The sequence below is a fragment of the Catharus ustulatus genome, chromosome 32 (assembly GCF_009819885.2).
Source record: "Catharus ustulatus isolate bCatUst1 chromosome 32, bCatUst1.pri.v2, whole genome shotgun sequence".
NCBI classification, from domain to species: Eukaryota; Metazoa; Chordata; class Aves; order Passeriformes; family Turdidae; genus Catharus; species Catharus ustulatus.
Genome location: NC_046252.1, coordinates 2,086,983 through 2,106,831, shown reverse-complemented (window position 1 = coordinate 2,106,831; position 19,849 = coordinate 2,086,983). Strand labels below are relative to the sequence as shown.

Genomic DNA, 19,849 nt, shown 5'->3' with positions numbered 1-19,849 from the left:
CTCACGAATTTTCCCGCCACCAGCGCGCGCCGCCATTGCGGCTCTGGGGGTTTTATTTTATTAACGATCCCCCACTCCACAAAAAAAAAAAAAAAACAAACAAACAAACAACAAACAACCCGGGATTTTCCCCCCCTCCCCTCCTCCAGGACCACCCTCCCTTCATTCTCAGTCGAGTTTCCGCGCCCCCAGTTTGGGGGGGCCCCGGGGACCCGCCCGGCGCTTGGCCTCGAGCTCGCGGCGCCGCTGCTGCTCCCGCTGCCGCCGGCCCGGGGGCGGCCCTGAGGGCGACACGGAGCTCGCTGAGGGGGGGACACGGAAAAAAAGGGGTCAGGGGGGTCAGGGGAGCGCAGGAAAAGGGAGATCTGAGGGGGGGATGAGGCCCTGAGGGGGTCTCAGGGGTGCTGGGGACACTCACAGCAGGGACTGGGGGGGCTTAGGAGGGGTCTGGGGTCCCGAGGATATTGGGGGTGGGACTGGGGGGTCCCTCAGAGGCATTGAGGGGTCACTGGGGAGGGACCCCAAGGAGTTTATTGGGGGGTGAGGGCACCCAGGGCAGTGCTGGGGGGTTCAGGATGGGTCTGGGGGTGTCCAGATTGGGTCTGGGGGTGTCTAGGATGGACCTGGGGGGGTTCAGAGGGTCTGGAGGTGTCCAAGATGGACCTGGGGATGTCCAGGTTGGGTCTGAGGGGTTCAGAGGGTCTGGGGGTGTCCAGGTTGAGTCTGGGGGTGTCCAGGATGGACCTGGGGGGGTTCAGAGGATCTGGGGGTGTCCAGGATGGGTCTGGGGGGTGTCCAGGATGGGTCTGGGGGTGTCTGGGATGAACCTGGGGGGTTTTTTGGGGGGTCTGGGGGTGTCCAGGATGGGCCTGGGAGTGTTCCAGGTTGGGTCTGGGGGGTCTGGGGGGGTTCAGAGGGTCTGGGGGGGTCCAGGTTGACCCTGGGTGTGTTCAGAGGGCCTGGGGGTGTCCAGATTGGGTCTGGGGGTGTCCAGATTGGGTCTGGGGGAGTTCAGTGGGTCTGGGGGTTTTTGGGGGGTCTGGGGGTGTCCAGATTGGGTCTGGGGGATTCAGAGGGTCTGGGGGTGTCCGGGATGGGTCTGGGGGTTTTTGGGGAGGGGTCTCACCGTGCTGGCTGGGCAGGGCCTCCCAGGCATCCTCAGTTCCCCACTCGCCCCCCACCCCCCACCCCCCCTCATCACCCCCCCCGGCTGGGGGAGGGGCGCTGGGGGGGGGCTCTGTGGGGGAGGGGCCGGGGGGTTTCGGGGGGGTCCCCAATTCCTCGGGGCTGCTGGCGGGGGGGCTCCGGGGCAGCTCCATATCCTGGGGGGGGGGACACATAGAGATGGGGAGGGGTCACACTGCCCCCCCAGAGTGTGACCCCCTCCCCAAACTCACCTCCAGACTGCCCCAGTCATCGTCCCACCCATCGGCCTCTTCCAGGGGGGGCTCCTCGGGGGGCTTCGCCTCGGGGGGGGGCTCTGGGGGGGCAAAATGAGAGCTCAGGGGGGTCCCCAAGGCTGGGGGGGGGGGGTCAGGAATTGGGGAGGGGTCAGGAATTGGGAATTGGGGAGGGGCAGGAATTGGGAATTGGGGAGGGGAATTGGGAAATGAGGGGAGGGGTCAGGAATTGGGGAGGGGGTCGGGAATTAGGAAATGGGGAGGGGTCAGGAATTGGGAAATTGGGGAGGGGGTCAGGAATTGGGAATTGAGGAGGGGGTCAGGGAATTGGAGGTGGGTCAGGAGTTGGGAAATTGGGGGGGTCAGGAATTGGGAATTGAGGAGGGGTCAGGAATTGGGAATTGGGGAGAGGGGGTCAGGAATTGGGAAATTGAGGGGGGGGTCAGGAATTGGGAATTTGGGGAGAAGTCAGGAATTGGGAAATTGGGGAGGGTCTGGAATTGGGAATTGGGGAGGGGTCAGGAATTGGGAAATTGGAGGGGGGGTCAGGAATTGGGAAATTGGGGAGGGGGTTGGGAAATGGGGAGGGGGTCGGGAATTGGGAATTGGGGAGGGATCAGGAATTGGGAAATTGGGGAGGGGGTCGGGAATTGGGAAATGGGGAGGGGTCAGGAATTGGGGAGGGGGTCGGGAATTAGGAAATGGGGAGGGGTCAGGAATTGGGAAATTGGGGAGGGTCAGGAATTGGGGATGGGTCAGGAATTGGGAAATTGGGGGGGGTCAGGAATTGGGAAATGGGGGAGTGGATTGGGAATTTGGGGAGGGGTTGGGAATTGGGGAGGGGGTCGGGAATTGGGAATTGAGGAGGAGTCAGGAATTGGGAATTGAGGGGGGGTCAGGAATTGGGGAGGGGTCAGGAATTGGGAATTGGGGGGGGGTCAGGAATTGGGAATTGGGGAGGGGTCAGAAATTGGGAATTGAGGGAGGGGTCAGGAATTGGGAATTGAGGGGGGGTCAGGAATTGGGAATTTGGGAGGGGTCAGGAATTGGAAAATGGGGGAGGGGGTCAGGGAATTGGAGGTGGGTCAGGAGTTGGGAAATTGGGGGGGTCAGGAATTGGGGAGGGGTCAGGAATTGGGAATTGAGGAGGAGTCAGGAATTGGGAATTGGGGAGGGGGTCGGGAATTGGGAATTGAGGAGAGGTCAGGAATTGGGGAGGGTCAGGAACTGGGAAATGGGGGAGGGGTCAGGAATTGGGAAATGAGGAGGGTCAGGAATTGGGAAATTGGGGAGGGGGGTCAGGAATTGGGAATGGGGGGGGGTCAGGAATTGGGAATTGAGGAGGGGTCAGGAATTGGGGAGGGGTCAGGAATTGGGAATTGGGGAGGGGTCAGGAATTGGGAATTGGGGAGGGGGTCGGGAATTGGGAATTGAGGAGGGGTCAGGAATTGGGGAGGGGTCAGGAATTGGGGAGGGGTCAGGAATTGGGGAGGGGGTCGGGAATTGGGAATTGAGGAGGGGTCGGGAACTGGGAAATGGGGGAGGGGTCAGGAATTGGGAATTGGGGAGGGGGGGTCAGGAATTGGGAAATTGGGGAGGGGGACAGGAATTGAGAATTTGGGGGGGGTCAGGAATTGGGAATTGGGGAGGGGTCAGGAAATGGGGAGGGGGCAGGAATTGGGAAATTGGGGAGGGGTCGGGAATTGGGAAATGAGGAGGGTCAGGAATTGGGAATTGGGGAGGGGCAGGAATTGGGAATTGGGGAAGGGAATTGGGAAATGAGGAGGGGTCAGGAATTGGGGGAGGGGTCAGGAATTGGGAAATGAGGGGGGGTCAGGAATTGGGAATTGGGGAGGGGGTCGGGAATTGGGAAATGAGGAGGGGTCAGGAATTGGGAAATGAGGAGGGGTCAGGAATTGGGAAATTGGGGAGGGGGTCAGGAATTAGGAAATTGGGGAGGGGTCAGGAATTGGGAATTTGGGGAGGGGGTCAGGAATTGGGAATTGAGGGAGGGTCAGGAATTGGGAAACTGGGGAGGGGTCGGGAATTGGGAATTGAGGAGGGGTCAGGAAATGGGGAGGGGGCAGGAATTGGGAAATTGGGGAGGGGTCAGGAATTGGGAATTGGGGAGGGGGGGTCAGGAATTGGGAAATTGGGGAGGGGGGTCAGGAATTGGGAATTGGGGGGGGGTGGACAGGAATTGGGAAATTGGGGAGGGGGGTCAGGAATTGGGAATTGAGGGAGGGTCAGGAATTGGGAATTGAGGGAGGGTCAGGAATTGGGAATTGAGGGAGGGTCAGGAATTGGGAATTTGGGGAGGGGGGGGTCAGGAATTGGGAAATGGGGAGGGGGGTCAGGAATTGGGAATTGGGGAGGGGCAGGAATTGGGAATTGGGGAAGGGAATTGGGAAATTGGGGAGGGGTCAGGAATTGGGGAGGGGTCAGGAATTGAGGAGGGGTCAGGAATTGGGAATTGAGGGGGGGGTTGGGAATTGGGAAATGAGGAGGGGTCAGGAATTGGGAAATTGGGGAGGGAGTTGGGAAATGGGGAGGGGGTCGGGAATTGGGAAATTGGGGGGGGTCAGGAATTGGGAATTGGGGAAGGGAATTGGGAAATTGGGGAGGGGTCAGGAATTGGGGGAATGAGGAGGGGTCAGGAATTGGGAAATGAGGAGGGGTCAGGAATTGGGAAATGGGGAGGGGTCAGAAATTGGGAATTGAGGAGGGGTCAGAAATTGGGAATTGAGGAGGGGTCAGGAATTGGGAAATGGGGAGGGGTCAGGAATTGGGGAGTGGTCAGGAATCGGAATTTGGGGAGGGGGTCACTCACCTTTGGGGCTCTGGGCCGGGGTCTGCGGGGGTCCCTGAGGTGGGGGGGAGGGGGAGGGGGCTGCACAGGCGCCGCCCCCCCCCTCGCCCCCCATCAGCCGCGCCGTCAGCGAGGTGACACCGGTGACAGCCCAGGACACGGCAGCCCCCAGCCCCCCCCCCGCGGCCCCCCCCGGCCAGGGCCGCCAGCGCTGGGGGGGTCTGCGGGATGGAGAGAGAGGGGAGGGGGTCACGGGGAGAGAGACCCCCAGCCCCCCTCCCCAATTCTGAGCTTTATTTCTCCCCCCTCCCCACATTTGTTTTGTCCTCACCGCCCTCCGGAGCCCCCCCGGCCTCGGCCGCCGCCTCCAGCTGCTCCAGGAAGCTGCGAATGGCCCGGAACGCCTGGGGGGGACCCCCAAACAGTGAGAGACCCCTCCCCAAACAGTGAGACACCCCTCCCCAAACAGTGAGAGACCCCTCCCCAAACAGTGAGAGACCCCTCCCCAAATTGCTCATTCCCTCCCCAAGCATCCTCACACCCCAATTTCTCCAAGACCCCCCCCTCAGTGGGACCCCCAAGCACCCTGACCCCCCCCCAATAGCTCTGGATCACAAATTCCTCCTAAAGCCCCCCCAGTGGGACCCTCCCCATTTAATAGGGACCTGCAGCACCCAAACCCCCTCCCCAATTACTCTGGGTTCCTCCCACCCCCTGAGACCCCTCCCCAATTACTCTGCATCCCTCCCACTCCCCCTGAGACCCCTCCCCAATATTCTGCATCTCTCCCATCTCCTGAGACCCCTCCCAATACTCTGCATCCCTCCCATCCCCCCCTGAGACCCCTCCCCAATTATTCCTGCATCCCTCCCATTCCCCTGAGACCCCTCCCCAATTATTCTGCATCCCTCCCATTCCCCTGAGACCCCTCCCCAATTATTCTGGGTCCCTCCCATCCCCCTGAGACCCCTCCCCAATTACTCTGCATCCCTCCCATCCCCTCGAGACCCCTCCCCAATTACTCTGCATCCCTCCCATCCCCCTGAGGACCCCTCCCCAATTATTCTGCATCCCTCCCATCCCCCTTGAGACCCCTCCCCAATTACTCTGCATCCCTCCCCAGCACCCCAGACCCCCTCCCCAATTCCTCCACAAGCCCTCAGTGAGACCCCACCCCATTTAACTGGGACCTGCAGCACCCAAACCCTCTCCCCATTTCCACTGGGTCCCTCTCAGACCCCTCCCCAACACCCAGACCCCTCCCCAAATTCCTCCAGGACCCTCCCCGGCCTCACCTGCTGCCGGACATCGGGGTGGGGGTCCACGGTGAGGGCGCACAGGGGGGCAGGACCCTCCCCGCCACCTCGGAGGGGGAGTAGCAGCCGTGGGTGGCGGCGAAGGCGGCGACGGCGGCGGCGCGGGCGGGGGGAAGGGGTCCCGGGTGGCCCTGGCCAGGGCGGGGGCCAAAACCCGCCGGCGGGTCTGGGGGACAGGGGACAGTGAGGGGACAGTCGGGGGACAGGGGACAGTGAGGGACAGTCAGGGGACAGTGAGGGGGAGAGGGGACAGTAAGGGGGACAGGGGACAGTGAGAGGACAGGGGACAGTCAGGGGACAGTGAGAGGGACAGGGGGACAGGGGACAGTCAGGGGGACAGTGAGGGGGACAGAGAGAGGGACAGGGGGACAGTGAGAGGACAGGGGGACAGGGGACACAGAGAGGGACAGGGGACAGTGAGAGGGACAGGGGACAGGGGACAGTCAGGGGACAGTGAGGGGGACAGAGAGAGGGACAGGGGGACAGTGAGAGGACAGGGGGACAGGGACAGAGAGAGGGACAGTCAGGGGGACAGGGGACAGTGAGAGGGACAGGGGACAATGAAAGGGATAGGGGACAGAGAGAGGGGCAGGGACAGGGGACAGAGAGGGGGACGGGGGGAAGGGGACAGGGACAGTGATGAGGACAATGAGGGGGACAGTGAGAGGGACAGGGGACAGGGGGAGAGAGAGGGGGACAGAGGGGACAGTCAGGGGACACGGGACAAGTCAGGGGACAGTCAGGGGGATAGGGGACAGTGAGGAGGGACAGGGACAGTGAGGGGGACAAGGGACAGTGAGAGGACAGGGACAGTGAGTGGGATAGGGGACAGAGAGGGGACAGTAAGGGGGACAGGGGACAGTGAGAGGGCAGGGACAGGGGACAGAGAGAGGGGACAGGGGACAGTGAGGGGGACACGGGACAAGTCAGGGGACAGTCAGGGGGACAAGGGACAATCAGGGGACACGGGACAAGTCAGGGGACAGTCAGGGGGACAGGGGACAGTGAGGAGGGGACGGGGGACAGTGAGAGGGACAGTGAGAGGCACAGGACGGTGAGGGGGACAGTGACGGGGACAGGGGACAGTGAGAGGGGTTTGAGGAGGGGTCTCAGGACTCACCTGGACGGGCAGGTGAGGTGCCAGCCGCCCCAGGCACAGCGTGGGGGTTATGGGGAGGGTCTCAGGGGTTATGGGGATTTCAGGGGTTTGAGGAGGGGTCTCAGGGGTTATGGGGGTGTCTCAGGAATTTGAGGAGGGGTCTCAGGGGGATTTGAGGAGGGGTCTCAGGCTCACCTGGACGGGCAGGTGAGGCGCCAGCCGGCCCAGGCACAAGCGTGGCGTTGCAGCGCAGGGGTCCCAGCGCGTCCCCCCCCTGCACCTTCAGCAGCAGCCGGGGCAGCTCCCCCCCCCTGCGCCCCTCCCCCAGCTTGGGCGCCAGCAGCACCATGGACTGGGGGAGGGGACACAAAGGGGGGGTCAGGGGACACCCCCAGATGGAGTTTTGGGGGTGCCCAGGTGAGTCCCACCCGTTCTGGGGGGGTTTGGAAGGAGGGTCCCAAGGTTTTAATGAGGGGGGGCTGCAGGTGATTGGAAATCCCACCCAATTGGGGGGAGGGCATTGAGGGGATACCAGGTGATTGGGGGGGGATCCCAGGTGGGTTTGGGGGGTGGAGGTCACTGTTTCATTTTGGAAAAGTCTCCGGGTGGTATCGAGGGATGCCCAGGTAATTTTGGGGGGGGGTGTCCTGGGTGATTCTGGGGGGGTTCCCAGGTGGTTTTGAGGTCCTGGGTGATTTTAGGGGGGTCCTGGGTGATTTTTGTGGGGGTTCCCAGGTGATCTGGGGGGTCGTGGAGGATTTTTGGGTCTGTTCCCAGGTGGTTTTGAGGGTCCTGAGTGATTTTTGGGGGTGGGGTCCTAGGTGATTTTGAGGGTCCTGAGGATTTTTGGGGGGGTCCCTGGGTGATTTCTGAGGGGGTTTTAGGGTGGTTTTGAGGGTCTTGGGTGATTTTTGGGGAGTCCTGGGTGATTTTTGGGGGGGATTTAGAGTGGTTTTGAGAGTCCTAGGTGATTTTTGGGGGGGTTCTCAGGTGGTTTTGAGGGTCCTGGATGATTTTGGGGGGGTCCTGGGTGATTTTTTTGGGGGTGTTTAAGTGGTTTTGAGGGTCCTGGGTGATTCTGGGGTCCTGGGTGATTTTTGGGGATGGTTTCAGGTGATTTGAGAGTCCTGAGTGATTTTTGGGGGTCCTGGGTGATTTTTGGGGTCCTGGGTGATTTTTGGGGGGGTTTAGGGTGTTTTGAGGGTCCTGGGTGATTTTTGGGGGGGTCCTGGGTGATTTTTGGGGGGGGTTTTAGGGTGGTTTTGAGGGTCTTGGGTGATTTTTGAGGGTCCTGGGTGATTTTTGGGGGGGGTTTAAGTGGTTTTGAGGGTCCTAGGTGATTTTTGGGGGGGTTCCCAGGTGGTTTTGAGGGTCCTGAGTGATTTTGGGGGGTCCCTGGGTGATTTGGGGGTCCCTGGGTGATTTTTGGGGGGTCCTGGGTGATTTTGGAGGGTCCTGGGTGATTTTTGGGGGGTCCTGGGTGATTTTGGAGGGTCCTGGGTGATTTGGGGGTCCCTGGGTGATTTTGGGGGGTCCCTGGGTGATTTCTGGGGGGGGCCTGTGTGATTTTTAGGGGGTTTAGGGTGGTTTTGAGTGTCCTGGGTGATTTTGGGGGGTCCTGGGTGATTTTTGGGGGGTCCTGGGTGTGATTTTGGGGGGTCCTGGGTGATTTGGGGGTCCCTGGGTGATTTTTGGGGGGTCCTGGGTGATTCTGGGGGTCCCTGGGTGACTCTGGGCTCCCACCTTGACCGTCTGCTCGCGGATGGCCGGGTTGGAGTCCAGGAACCCGTGGGCGACGTGGGGGAAGATTTGGGAATCCACGGTGGCCTCGGGCAGGAACTCGATGAACTCCTCGAGCTGGGGGGGGGACAAAGAGAGCCCTGAACACCCCCAGAGCCCCCCCAAAAAACACAGACACCCCCCATGGACCCCCCCAAGGCTTCTGTGAACCCACGGACCCTCCCAGTGCCATCCCAGTGTTCCCAGTGCCATCCCAGTGTTCCCAGTCCTTCCCAGTGCCATCCCAGTCCCCTCCAGTCCTTCCCAGTGCCTCCCAGTGCCATTCCAGCTCCCTCCCAGTGTTCCCAGTGCCATCCCAGCCACCTCCCAGTGTTCCCAGTCCTTCCCAGTGCCTCCCAGTGCCATCCCAGTCCATCCCAGTACCATCCTAACCCCCTCCAGTCCTTCCCAGTGCCATCCCAGTCCCTCCCAGTGTTCCCAATGCCATTCCAGCTCTCTCCCAGTGCCATCCCAGTCCCCTCCCAGTGTTCCCAGTGCCATCCCAGCCCCCTCCCAGTCCTTCCCAGTCCCCTCCCGGTGTTCCCAGTGTCATCCCAGTCTGTCCAGGCCTTCCCAGTGCCATCCCAGTCCCCTCCAGTGCCATCCCAGTGCCATCCCAGTCCCCTCCCGGTGTTCCCAGTGCCATCCCAGTCCCTCCCAGTCCTTCCCAGTGCCATCCCAGTTCCCTCCAGTCCCTCCCAGCCCCCTCCAGTCCCCTCCCAGTGTTCCCAGTGCCATCCCAGTCCCATCCCAGTCCCCTCCCAGTGCTCCCAGTGCCATCCCAGCCCCTTCCCAGTCCCCTCCCAGTCCCTCCCAGTGCTCCCAGTCACCAGCTGCAGCAGCGCGCAGGCGCAGGCCCCGCTCAGGGACGAGAAGAGCCGGACGAGGACGGGGACGATTCGCTCCTGGTACTCGGGGGGGTCCAGGACCTTCGCCACCTGGGGGGAGGGGGGGACACCTGGGGGTCACTGGGGGGTTTGGGGGGGTCCCACCTGCAGCAGAGGGGGCAGGGATGTTGTGGGTGGGATTTTGGGGTTCAGGGATGTTGTGGGTGGGATTTTGGGGTTCAGTACAGTTTTAGGGGTGCTTTTTGGGGGTCCCACCTGCAGCACGGGGGGCAGGGATGATGTGAGTGGGATTTTTGGGTCAGTACGATTTTAAGGGTGTATTTTTGGGGGTCCCACCTGCAGCAGGAGGGGAAGGGATGAAGTGAGTGGGATTTTGGGGTTCAGGGATGTTGTGGGTGGGATTTTGGGGCTCAGGGAGGTTTTAGGGGTCCATTTTTGGGGGTCCCACCTGCAGCAGGGGGGGCAGGGATGTTGTGGGTGGGATTTTAGGGGTCAGGGATGTTGTGGGGGATTTTGGGGCTCAGGAAGGTTTTAGGGGTGTATTTTGGGGTTCTCAGGAAGGTTTTAGGGGTGTATTTTTGGGGCTCAGGGAGGTTTTAGGGGTGCATTTTGGGGGGTCCACCTGCAGCAGGGGTGGCAGGGATGTTGTGGGTGGGATTTTAGGGGTCAGGAAGGTTTCAGGGGTGCATTTTTGGGGGGTCCCACCGCAGCAGGGGGGGCAGGGATGTTGTGGGTGGGATTTTAGGGGTCAGGGAGGTTTTAGGGGTGAATTTTGGGGCTCAGGGAGGTTTTAGGGGGGCGTTTTGGGGTCCCACCTGCAGCAGGGGGGGCAGGGATGTTGTGGGTGGGATTTTGGGGCTCAGGAGGTTTTAGGGGTGCATTTTTGGGGCTCAGGGAGGTTTTAAGGGTGTATTTTGGGGTTCAGAGATGTTGTGGGTGGGATTTTGGGGTCAGGGAGGTTTTAGGGGTGCATTTTGGGGTTCAAGAAGGTTCTAGGGGTGCATTTTGGGGGTCCCACCTGCAGCAGGGGGGGCAGGGATGTTGTGGGGGATTTTGGGGTTCAGTACAATTTTAGGGGTGCATTTTGGGGGTCCCACCTGCAGCAGGGGGGGCAGGGCACTGGCATCAGCACTGCCCAGCTCCAGGGCCTCGAGCAGCCTCGGCAGCAGCTTGTGCCTCCGGAACGGCCCCGGCAGCGACTCCAAGCGCGGGGGCAGCTCCTGCAGGAACGCCCGGCGCTCCGAGGCTCCTGGACCTGCCGGGAGGGGCAAAAACACCGGGGTCAGGGGGAGAAAACACCGGGGGGAGGGGGGCAAAAACACCGGGGTCAGGGGGCAAAAACACCGGGGGGAGGGGGGCAAAAACACCGGGGTCAGGGGGATAAAACACCGGGGTCAGGGGGAAAAAACACCGGGGTCAGGGGGCAAAAACACCGGGGATGGGGGGAGAAAACACCGGGGGTCAGGGGGAAAAAACACCGGGGTCAGGGGGCAAAAAACACCGGGGTCAGGGGGAAATCGGGGGTCAGGGGGAATCGGGGGTCAGGGGGCAAAAATACCGGGGTCAGGGGGCAAAAACACCGGGAGGGGGGGATAAAACACCGGGGGACAGGGGGGACATCGGGGATGGGGATGAAGGAACAGGGATGGGGATGAAGGAATGGAAATGGAAACAGAAATGAGGATGAGGATGAAGGAACAGGGAAAGGGATGGGGATGGGACAGGGATGGGGATGGGGATGGAAACAGAAATGGGGATGGGGATGAAGGAACGGGACAGGAATGGAAATGGAAACAGAAATGAGGATGGGGGGTGAAGGAACAGGGAAAGGGATGGGAACAGAAATGGGGATGGGGATGAAGAAATGGAGATGGGATGGAGGAACAGGATGGGGATGAAGGAACAGGGATGGGGATGAAGGAATGGAAAGGGAAACAGAAATGAGGATGAGGATGAAGGACAGGGACAGGGATGGAGACAGGGATCGGGATGGGAACAGAAATGGGATGAAGAAAGAAATGGGGATGGAAATGGAAACAGAAATGAGGATGAGGATGAAGGAATGAGGACAGGGATGGAAATGGAAACAGAAATGAGGAGGGGGATGAAGACAGAAATGGGGATGGGGATGAAGGATGGGGATGGGGGTGGGAATGGAAACAGAAATGGGGATGGGATGAGGATGAAGGAATGGAGATGGGGATGAGGATAAAAGGACAGCAATGAACACAGGGCTGAGGATGATGAACAGGGATGAGGTGAGGCTGAAGTTGAGGATGACCCAGACCTGGAACTGCTCGAGGAAGAGCCCTGTGCGCACCAGGCCACAGGCCAGGAAGGCTCCCGGGCGCTGCAGCCGCTCCAGGAGCGGCCCCGGGCCCGGCCGAGCCCCCGGATCCGCGGCCACCAGCTCCGAGAAGGGCGGGATCAGTCGGGGGGCATCTGGGGGGACAGGGGGACACGGGGTCAGGGACACCCCTGAGTTTGGGGGGCACACGGGGGTCAGGGACATCCTGAGGGCTGGGAGGGGACACGGGGGAACACGGGGTCAGGGACACCCCAAGGGCTGGGGGACAGGGGGACATGGGGTGAGTGACACAGGGTCAGGGACACCCCTGAGTGTGTGGGGGGGACACGGGGTCAGGGGTCAGGGGTACCCCAAGGCAGGAGGGGACACGGGATGGGACACGGGGTCAGGGTACCCTGAGGACTCTGGGGGGGACACAGGGTCAGGGACACCCCTGAGTTTGGGGGGGTGGGACACGGTGTCAGGGACACCCTGAGGGCCGGTGGGGACAGGGGGACATGGGGTCAGGGACATCCCTGAGTTTGCAGGGAGGGGACATGGGTTAGGGACATCCCAAGGGCTGGGGGGTTCTGGGGGACACAGGGGGGATAGGGGTCAGGGATACCCTGAATTTGGGGGGACACAGGGGGGACACGGAGTCAGGAACACCCCGAGGGCTGGGGGGACAGGGGGGACATGGGGTCAGGGACACCCTGAGTTTGGGGGGGGACACGGGGTCAGGGACACCCTGAGGGCAGGGAGGGGACACGGTGGGGACACGGGGTCAGGGGTACCCTGAGGACTCTGGGGGGACAGGGGGGACACAGGGTCAGGGACACCCCGAGGGCTGGGGGGGACACGGGGGGGACACGGGGTCAGGGACACCCCGAGGGCTGGGGGGACAATGGGGACACCCCTGAGTTTGGGGGGGACATGGAGTCAGGGACATCCCAAGGGCTGGAGGGACACGGAGTCAGGGACATCCCTGAGTTTGGGGGGTGACACAGGGGGGAGATGGGGTCAGGAACACCCTGAGGGCTGGGGGGGACACGGGGTCAAGGACACCCCTGAGTTTGGAGGGGTTCTGGGGGGACACGGGGTCAGGGACACCCCTGAGTTTGGGGGGACACGGGGTCAGGGGTACCCCGAGTTTGGGAGGTTCTGGGGGTCGAGCAGGAATTTGATGCATCCCCAAGTTTGGGGGAGTTAAACTGGGGGATCCCGGCTGTTTGGGGTGCTCAGGATTTTTGGGGAGGGGTCCTGACCTTGCCAAAGCTGCGCAGAGCCCCCGGCCGGGGGAGGGGCCCATTGAAAACCTCCCAGATGAGGCAGCCCAGGCGCCACATGTCCCCTGCCCTGGGGGGATGTGACAATGGGGAGGGGGCACAGGGACACCCCATTGTCCCCTGAGCCCCCCCAAAGCCACCTCCCCCTTCCCACGTCCCCTCCCCAACTCACCAGGGGTCCCCCTGCCCTCGGGAGGGGTCGCTGAGCTCGGGGGTCCTGGGGCCGGGGGGGTCGCTGGGGGGGCGGGTGGGGGTCCCCTCGCTGCTGGGAGCCACCCGCTCGAGCCCCCCAGTTTCCACTCCCCCCCGGGGTCCACGAAGACGGCGTCGAGTCCCAGCGCGTGGTGAACCAGCCCCGAGGCCCCCGGAAGGCCAGCGCCGTCTGGGGGGCAAAAAACCCCAATATTGGTAACCCCCCACCCAAATCCTGGAGACCCCCCCCAAATCCTGGAAACCCCCCCCCAGATCCCGGGGATCCTCCCACACCCACCTGGGCCCCCCCTGATTGGAGGGTCAGCACAAAGGGCTCAGGTCTCCCCCCAGGGACCCTCCCTCAGATTGTCCCAAATGCGAGACCCCCCCCCAATCCCCACCAGGCCCCCTCCTCACCAGCAGCCTCTGCAGCCCCCAGACTCCCAAATCCCCCCCCCAAATCCCCTCCTCACCAGCAGCCTCTGCAGCCCCCAGACCCCCAAATCCCCCCCTCACCAGCAGCCTCTGCAGCCCCCAGACCCCAAATCCCCTCCCCAAATCCCCTCCTCATCAGCAGCCTCTGCAGCCCCCAGACCCCCAAATCCCCCCCAAATCCTCCCCTCACCAGCAGCCTCTGCAGCCCCCAGACCCCAAATCCCCCCGCCAAATCCCCTCCTCACCAGCAGCCTCTGCAGCCCCCAGACCCCAAATCCCCCCCAAATCCCACCTCACCAGCAGCCTCTGCAGCCCCCAGACCCCCAAATCCCCCTCCCCAATCCCCCCTCGCCAGCAGCCTCTGCAGCCCCCAGACCCCAAATCCCCCCCCCAAATCCCCCTCACCAGCAGCTCTGCAGCCCCAGACCCCAACCCCCCCCAATCCCCCCCTCACCAGCAGCCTCTGCAGCCCCCAGACTCCCAAATCCCTCCCCCAAATCCCCCCCTCACCAGCAGCCTCTGCAGCCCCTAGACCCCAATTCCCCCCCCAAATTCCCCCCTCACCAGCAGCCTCTGCAGCCCCAGGCCACCTCCTGCTCGCCCACGTCCCCGCTCGGGGGGTGCAGCCGCAGGTGTCGCCGCAGGGGGGTCACGGCTCTGTCACCAGGTACAGGCACTGCTCCGTCTGGGGGGGACACTCCGGGTCACCCCCACTGTCCCCTGCCACCCCTCGTGTCCCTCCAAGTCCTTGTGTACCCTCACCATTCCTGTTTCTGTGTCGCTGTCCCCCCATTGTCCCCTGTCCCCACAATGTCCCCCCATTCCCCCATGTCCCCTGTCCCCCCATTCCCTCGTGTCCCCACCGACCCCCCGGTGTCCCCCCGGTGTCCCCGCGGTGCTGTCACCTCCAGGCTGTCCAGGTACCCCAGGATGTTGGGGTGTCGGAGGCTGCGGAGCCGCTTCAGCCCCGCCCGGGCCAGGGCGGTGGCCCCGGGGTCGCCCCCCGGGCCCAGGCTGTGCGCGAACACCGACACCGGAGCGCCATCGGCCTGGGGACACGGGGACAGTGGGGACAGTCAGGGGACAGTCAGGGAAAAGGGCAGACAGGGGGGACTCTGTGGGGCCGGAGTAAAGACGTGGCAGGGGGACACGGTGGGGACATGGGGGACAAATGGAGATGTGGGACAGCGGTGACGTGGGGACGGTGACATCTGGGACCTGGCAATGCGGGACATGGTGAGGTGGGGACAGGTGACAGCGAGACCTGGGGACAACGGGATGGGGACACCGGGGGTGGGGACACGGAGGACAGGATGGATGGATGGAGGGGACATGGAGGGGCAGGGGATGGCGGGCCGTGGCCATGGAGGAGCGGGGACATCGGAGGGGACACACGAAGGGACACGGGACCCCCCCCTCCCACACCCCCCCCACCTTGCGGCGCCCCCGCAGCAGCCGCCAGAGCGGGGCCGGTGCCGCGGGGTCCGGGAGCGGGTCCGCGTCGGGATCCGCATCGGGCGGGCCCAGCTCGAAGGGGAAATCCCGCACCGGGTCCCGGGAGAAGAGCCACATGGCGGGGCCGGGCCCGGGGGTCCCGGCGGGTCCCGGGGGTCCGAGGGGGTCCCGGGGCCGGAGCGGGCCCGGAGGAAGCGGCGGCGGCGCCGGGCGGGAGGATCCGGTGACGGACCGGGAGGGGCGGGGCCTCGGGAGCCAATGAGGGCTCAGGGCGGGGCCCGACTGAGCCAATGAATGGGAAGGGGGCGTGGCCCGTGACAGCCAATAAGGAGCTGGGGGGGCCTGAAGGAACCAATGAGGGCTCGAGAACAGGGAAGGGGCGGGGCGGAAAAGGGGGCGAGGCCAAAAGCGCCGGGAGGGGCGGGGCTTGTAAAGGGACACGCGGCAGGAAGCGGCGGTGACGTCACCAAGCGTCCCCAGCCCGCTGTGACGTCAGCAGAGCAGGCAATGACGTCATACGGACAAAGTCACCCCCCACAACCCCAATGACGATACAAGACCGTGCAGGACTCAGCAATTTATTGGTAACCCCTGTCGCGATAGGGGTCCTGTCACGATAATGGGGATTCACAGCGTACAGGGCCCCATCACAGTCCCGAGGAGCAACACAGGGGCCCTGTCACGATACAGGAGCACTGTCACGACGGGGTCCTGTCCCCTCTTCAGAGCGATCCAGGGTCCTGTTGTGATACGGAGTCCTTGCAGAACATGGTTCCTGTTGCAACAGACGATCCCTGTCGTGATATGGGGGAGCCCCTGTCCCGGTAGTGTGGGTCACTGAGAGTGGGGCTGTGGGAAAATGAGGGGCAGGGATGTCCCTGTCACGTCCCTGTCATGATATGAGAAGCCTATGACCAAAAGGATCCCTGTCATGACATGAAATCACTCCCTCCTTGTACCACGGGACCCCCAAAGCCACGAGAATAAATGGGGGGTTCCCATCATGATAACGGGTCCTTATCACACTACAGGAGCTCTATCACGATACGAGGTCCCTGTCGGGATATGGGGATCACCCTTTTGTCTGGAATGCGAGTTCCCCAAACCAAAGAGGAGAAACAGGGGGTCTCCACCACGATATGGGGCTCCCTGTCACGATAGGGGCTCCCTGTCACAATATGGGGCTCCCTGTAATAGGGCCCAGGCCAGCAGCAGCAGCGGCGCCGCGGGGGTCGAACCCCGCCCCGGGGAGTCCCGGGGTGCCACCACCGGCGCCTTTTGCTTTTTTTTTGGCCTTTTCGGGTCCGGAGGAGAAAAAGCAAAACCTGAGAAAACGGGGAAAAGTTTTCTCAGGAAAAGAAAAAACCTCCCGAAACGGGGAAAAAAAAACAACAAAAAACCTCCCCAAAACGGGTCCGGCCCCGCCCCAGACGATTTGGGGCAAAAAAAAAGGGGAATTGGGGCCGGAGCACACCTGAAACCAGGCGGTTTGGGGGGTTTGGGGCCCAGCACGCGCCCCCGGCGCAATTTGGGCGGAGAATCGGGGATTTTGGGTCCGAGTCACGGCCCAGGCGCAAAAACAGACTCAGAAACGGGGATCTGGGATCACGGGCGCGTCCCGGTCGCAAAACAGGGCCGGACAGAGGGATGTGGGGCGCAAAAACGGGTTCAAACCGGGGGATTTGGGGTTAATCCCGCAGCCCCGGCGCACAGCGAGGTCAGAAATGAGGATCCGGGGTCGGACGCGCGATCCGGGCGCAGAACGGGTCAGAACCGGGGATCGGGGGCCGAGCGCGCGGCCCCCAAAGGGTGAAACGCGCGGCCCCGGCGCGGAATCGGCTCGAAATGGGGATTTGGGGTCAATCATCGGCTCCGAAATGGGGATTTGGGGTCAGTCCCGCGCCCCCCTCGCGGTTTCGGGCCGAGAACGGGGATTTGGGGGTCGGCGCGTCCCGGGGCCCCGCCGGTACTTACTCCGCTCGCTCACCTTTTCCTGCCTCTTATTTTGGGGGTATTTCTACTTTTTAAGCCTTTTTTTGGTTTTTTTTTGGAGCAAATTGTTCCGTTTTGGGGCGAATCGAAGCGGTTTTGGCACTGTCACTGTGGGGAGGGGAGAGAGACAACAGCCAACCCCTCCATCCCCCAAACCTGCTCCTCCATCCCTTTTTGTGGGTAAAATCTGGGGGAAACGGTTCAAAAGCTCCTCCCCCTCCCCAGGCACCACGCCAAGGCGCTGACTAGCACTTTTTGGGTGAAAAAGCCTTGTTTTTTGTTTTCAATTCCCAGCTTGGGGCAGGCCCTGCCAGCAGCGCATTCTGAGGCAATTTTAGCAATTTTGGGGGGGAAAGCAGCCAAACCCAAAGCTCCCCCTCCCCTTCCATCCCTGCAACGGCCCATTTTGGGGTGAAAGCGGCACAAATACCAATTTCTGGCTCCCTACTGTTCCTGCAGACCCTGTTTTGGGGTTTTTTTGCCCCAGTCTGGCTCTCGAAGGCTCCTCTGGGGGGGGCAGGGCCGGCGGGGGCTGCAAAAACACCCACGAGACCCCCCCCAAGACACACAAAAACCCTGTCAGCACAAATCGTGTTCGGGGGGAAAAGCGGCCGAATCGGTCAAACCGCCCGATGGTCGCGGTTTTCCGCCGGTTTTGGGGGGAATTTGGGGTCGGGAGGTGCCCGCATGCCACGTCCGGGGGGGTCCCCACGCTCCCCCCGCCCCAAATCGGCCGAAATCGCCCCAAAACCGCCGCCCCTCCCCCATCCCCCCGCGCGGGTCCCGGGGGGAGAGTCTCAGGATGGGGGAGGGGCGCACCCGGTACCTGGCACCGCCGATTTTGGGGGTTTTGCCTCAAATTCGAGGCTCTCCCCTTCCTCGCTCGTTCCTACACTTACTCGTTTTGGGGATAAAAGTCTAAATTTAACCATTTCCTGCTGCTGGTTTTGGAGAAAAAACCTGAAAACATGATTATTGTCCCCTCCCCCCACGGCTGCTCCAGCCCCTCCCTCCGCAGGGGTTTTTGGGGGGTTTTACTTCTTTTCCTAAGGAAAGCTCCTGGAGCCACATTCCTGCTCTTCCAGCTTCACTTTGGGGCAAAAAAAGCTTCTTTTTGATGCTTCTGACTCCTCTCACTTGCGGCTGCGGAAAGGGCGGAAAAAAACCCAAAACCGCCCCCTCCCCACCAAAAACCGACCTCCCCAAAAAAATGAATTAAATCGACTCTTACTTCTCTGCATACCCCAAATCTGGGGGTTTCCTCCTCAAATCCCTGCCGGAATCTCCTGAGCGCGTTTTGAGTGCAGACTGGCTTTTTTTGGTTAAATCTTCCTCTTTATATTTTCCCTTTCCTCGGCTTTTTCTCAACGGTTTGGTTTTTTTTTTGCCATTTTTTCCCTGCGTTTTGCTGCTTCCCTAAGGGGGAAAAAGACTCGAGACACCCCCTCCCCCTTATCCCCACCCCCACAAAAAAAAATACAGAACATTTCTTTGATCATTTCTCTCCCTTTTTTTTTTTTTTTTTTTTTGTTTATCACCAGCCCCTCCCGCGCGACGCCTTTGGGATAAAAAAGAAAAGATTTTGGACACTTACTGAACGGCGCCGGCGGGAGCGGCGGAGCCGGAGGGTGCTGGAGGAATTTGGGGGGTTTTCCCCAATTCTGGGGAGTTTAATAGAAAAAGGGGGAAGGGGAAAGGGGCGACGGCGGCGGCGCCTGAAACGACAAAACCCCAAAACCCCCCAAATCCCCCAAAATTCCCAACCCCCGGGGGGGTGGGGCCTCACCCGGCCGCTGCCTCCGGCTCCGTTTGGGGCATTTTCCTCAAATTCCTCAATTTTCCCAGCTCCGGGGACCAAATCGAGATTTCTCTTCCTTTTTCTCCCTTTATCCTTTTTTTTCATTATTTTTCCGCTTCTATTTTCTCCTCTAAATCCTCTTTGATTTTCCTCTCTTCTATTCTCTTCTAGTTTTCCTCTCTTCTCATTTTATTCCCTGTTTTCTTTCACTTCCATCTTCTCAAATTTTCAGCACTTGGGTTTTTCTTTTTTTCTATAATTTTCTATTTTCTCTTTTTTTTCTAGTTTCATTTTTCTCAATTGTATTTTTTCCAATTGTATGTTTTCTATTTATTTTCAGTCTATTTTCATTTTTTCTATTGTTTTTCTATATTCTTCTATTTTCTATTGTTCTATTTTCTTTTTTCTAATTTCTTCTATTTTTTCCAATTTTTATTCTATTTTCTTCTATTTTCCAATTTTCTTCTCTTTTTTCTATTTTCTTTTTTCTATTTTTCTATGCTTTTTCAATTTTTTTCCAATTTCTATTTTTCCAATTGTTTTCTATTTTCTTTTTTCTATTTTCTTTTTTCTATTCTTTTTTTTTCTGACTTTCTTCTATTTTTTCTCTTTTTCTATTTTTTTTTCTGTTTTTTTCTCTCTTCTCTCTGCTCCTTCCCTGCCCAACTGCCGCCATTTTACCAAAAAGTCCTTTTATCCCCCCAGATGGGGTCACTGCGAAGAAAAACTTCCTCTCCCTGCCGACTCCATCTTCACTCTTCAGTTTTCCTGCTCTTCCCTCAAAATTGGCTCCTCTCAATCCATCCTGATCCTGAAAATGCCGCATTTCACCCCAAACCGGCCGCCCCCATCTGCGCTGCCCGGCCCGGCCCCACTCGGGGAAAAAAAATTACATTTTTTAAGCTTTAGGAGCTTTTTAAAAATTAAATTCAGGAGCTTTTTTAGCAGAAAACAGCGTATCAAGCGCTTTTTCTTTCTTTAAATTCAAGCAGCTTAAAAGCTCTTTTTAAATTCAAACCGCCCCAGCTTGCTCCGGCTTTTATATCGCTTTATATTTTAAGAATTAAAGAGCTGCGAGAGCTCAGTTTTCTCCCAGAAATCGGCTTTGAAAGCAGCGATTTCTTAAAAACCAGCATCAGAAGCTTCGGTTTAA

At 60.4% G+C, this 19,849-nt stretch overlaps 1 protein-coding gene across 1 annotated transcript; it reads right to left on the bottom strand.

The window, feature by feature from the left end:
• Positions 1 to 88: 88 nt before the first annotated feature.
• Positions 89 to 15,078, bottom strand: SCYL1 (SCY1 like pseudokinase 1). Its single transcript, XM_042780088.1, is given in 24 exon segments — positions 89 to 302; positions 1,127 to 1,322; positions 1,398 to 1,480; positions 4,231 to 4,485; positions 4,541 to 4,613; positions 5,505 to 5,551; positions 5,554 to 5,631; positions 5,634 to 5,691; positions 6,820 to 6,858; positions 6,860 to 6,976; positions 8,368 to 8,481; positions 9,234 to 9,341; positions 10,349 to 10,494; positions 10,497 to 10,506; positions 11,539 to 11,683; positions 12,793 to 12,894; positions 12,997 to 13,117; positions 13,120 to 13,191; positions 13,194 to 13,206; positions 13,857 to 13,864; positions 14,023 to 14,106; positions 14,109 to 14,136; positions 14,357 to 14,500; positions 14,886 to 15,078. Coding segments are annotated over 24 exon segments (2,313 nt in total). The 5' UTR covers positions 15,024 to 15,078; the 3' UTR covers positions 89 to 168.
• Between the last annotated feature and the right edge of the window lie 4,771 nt (positions 15,079 to 19,849).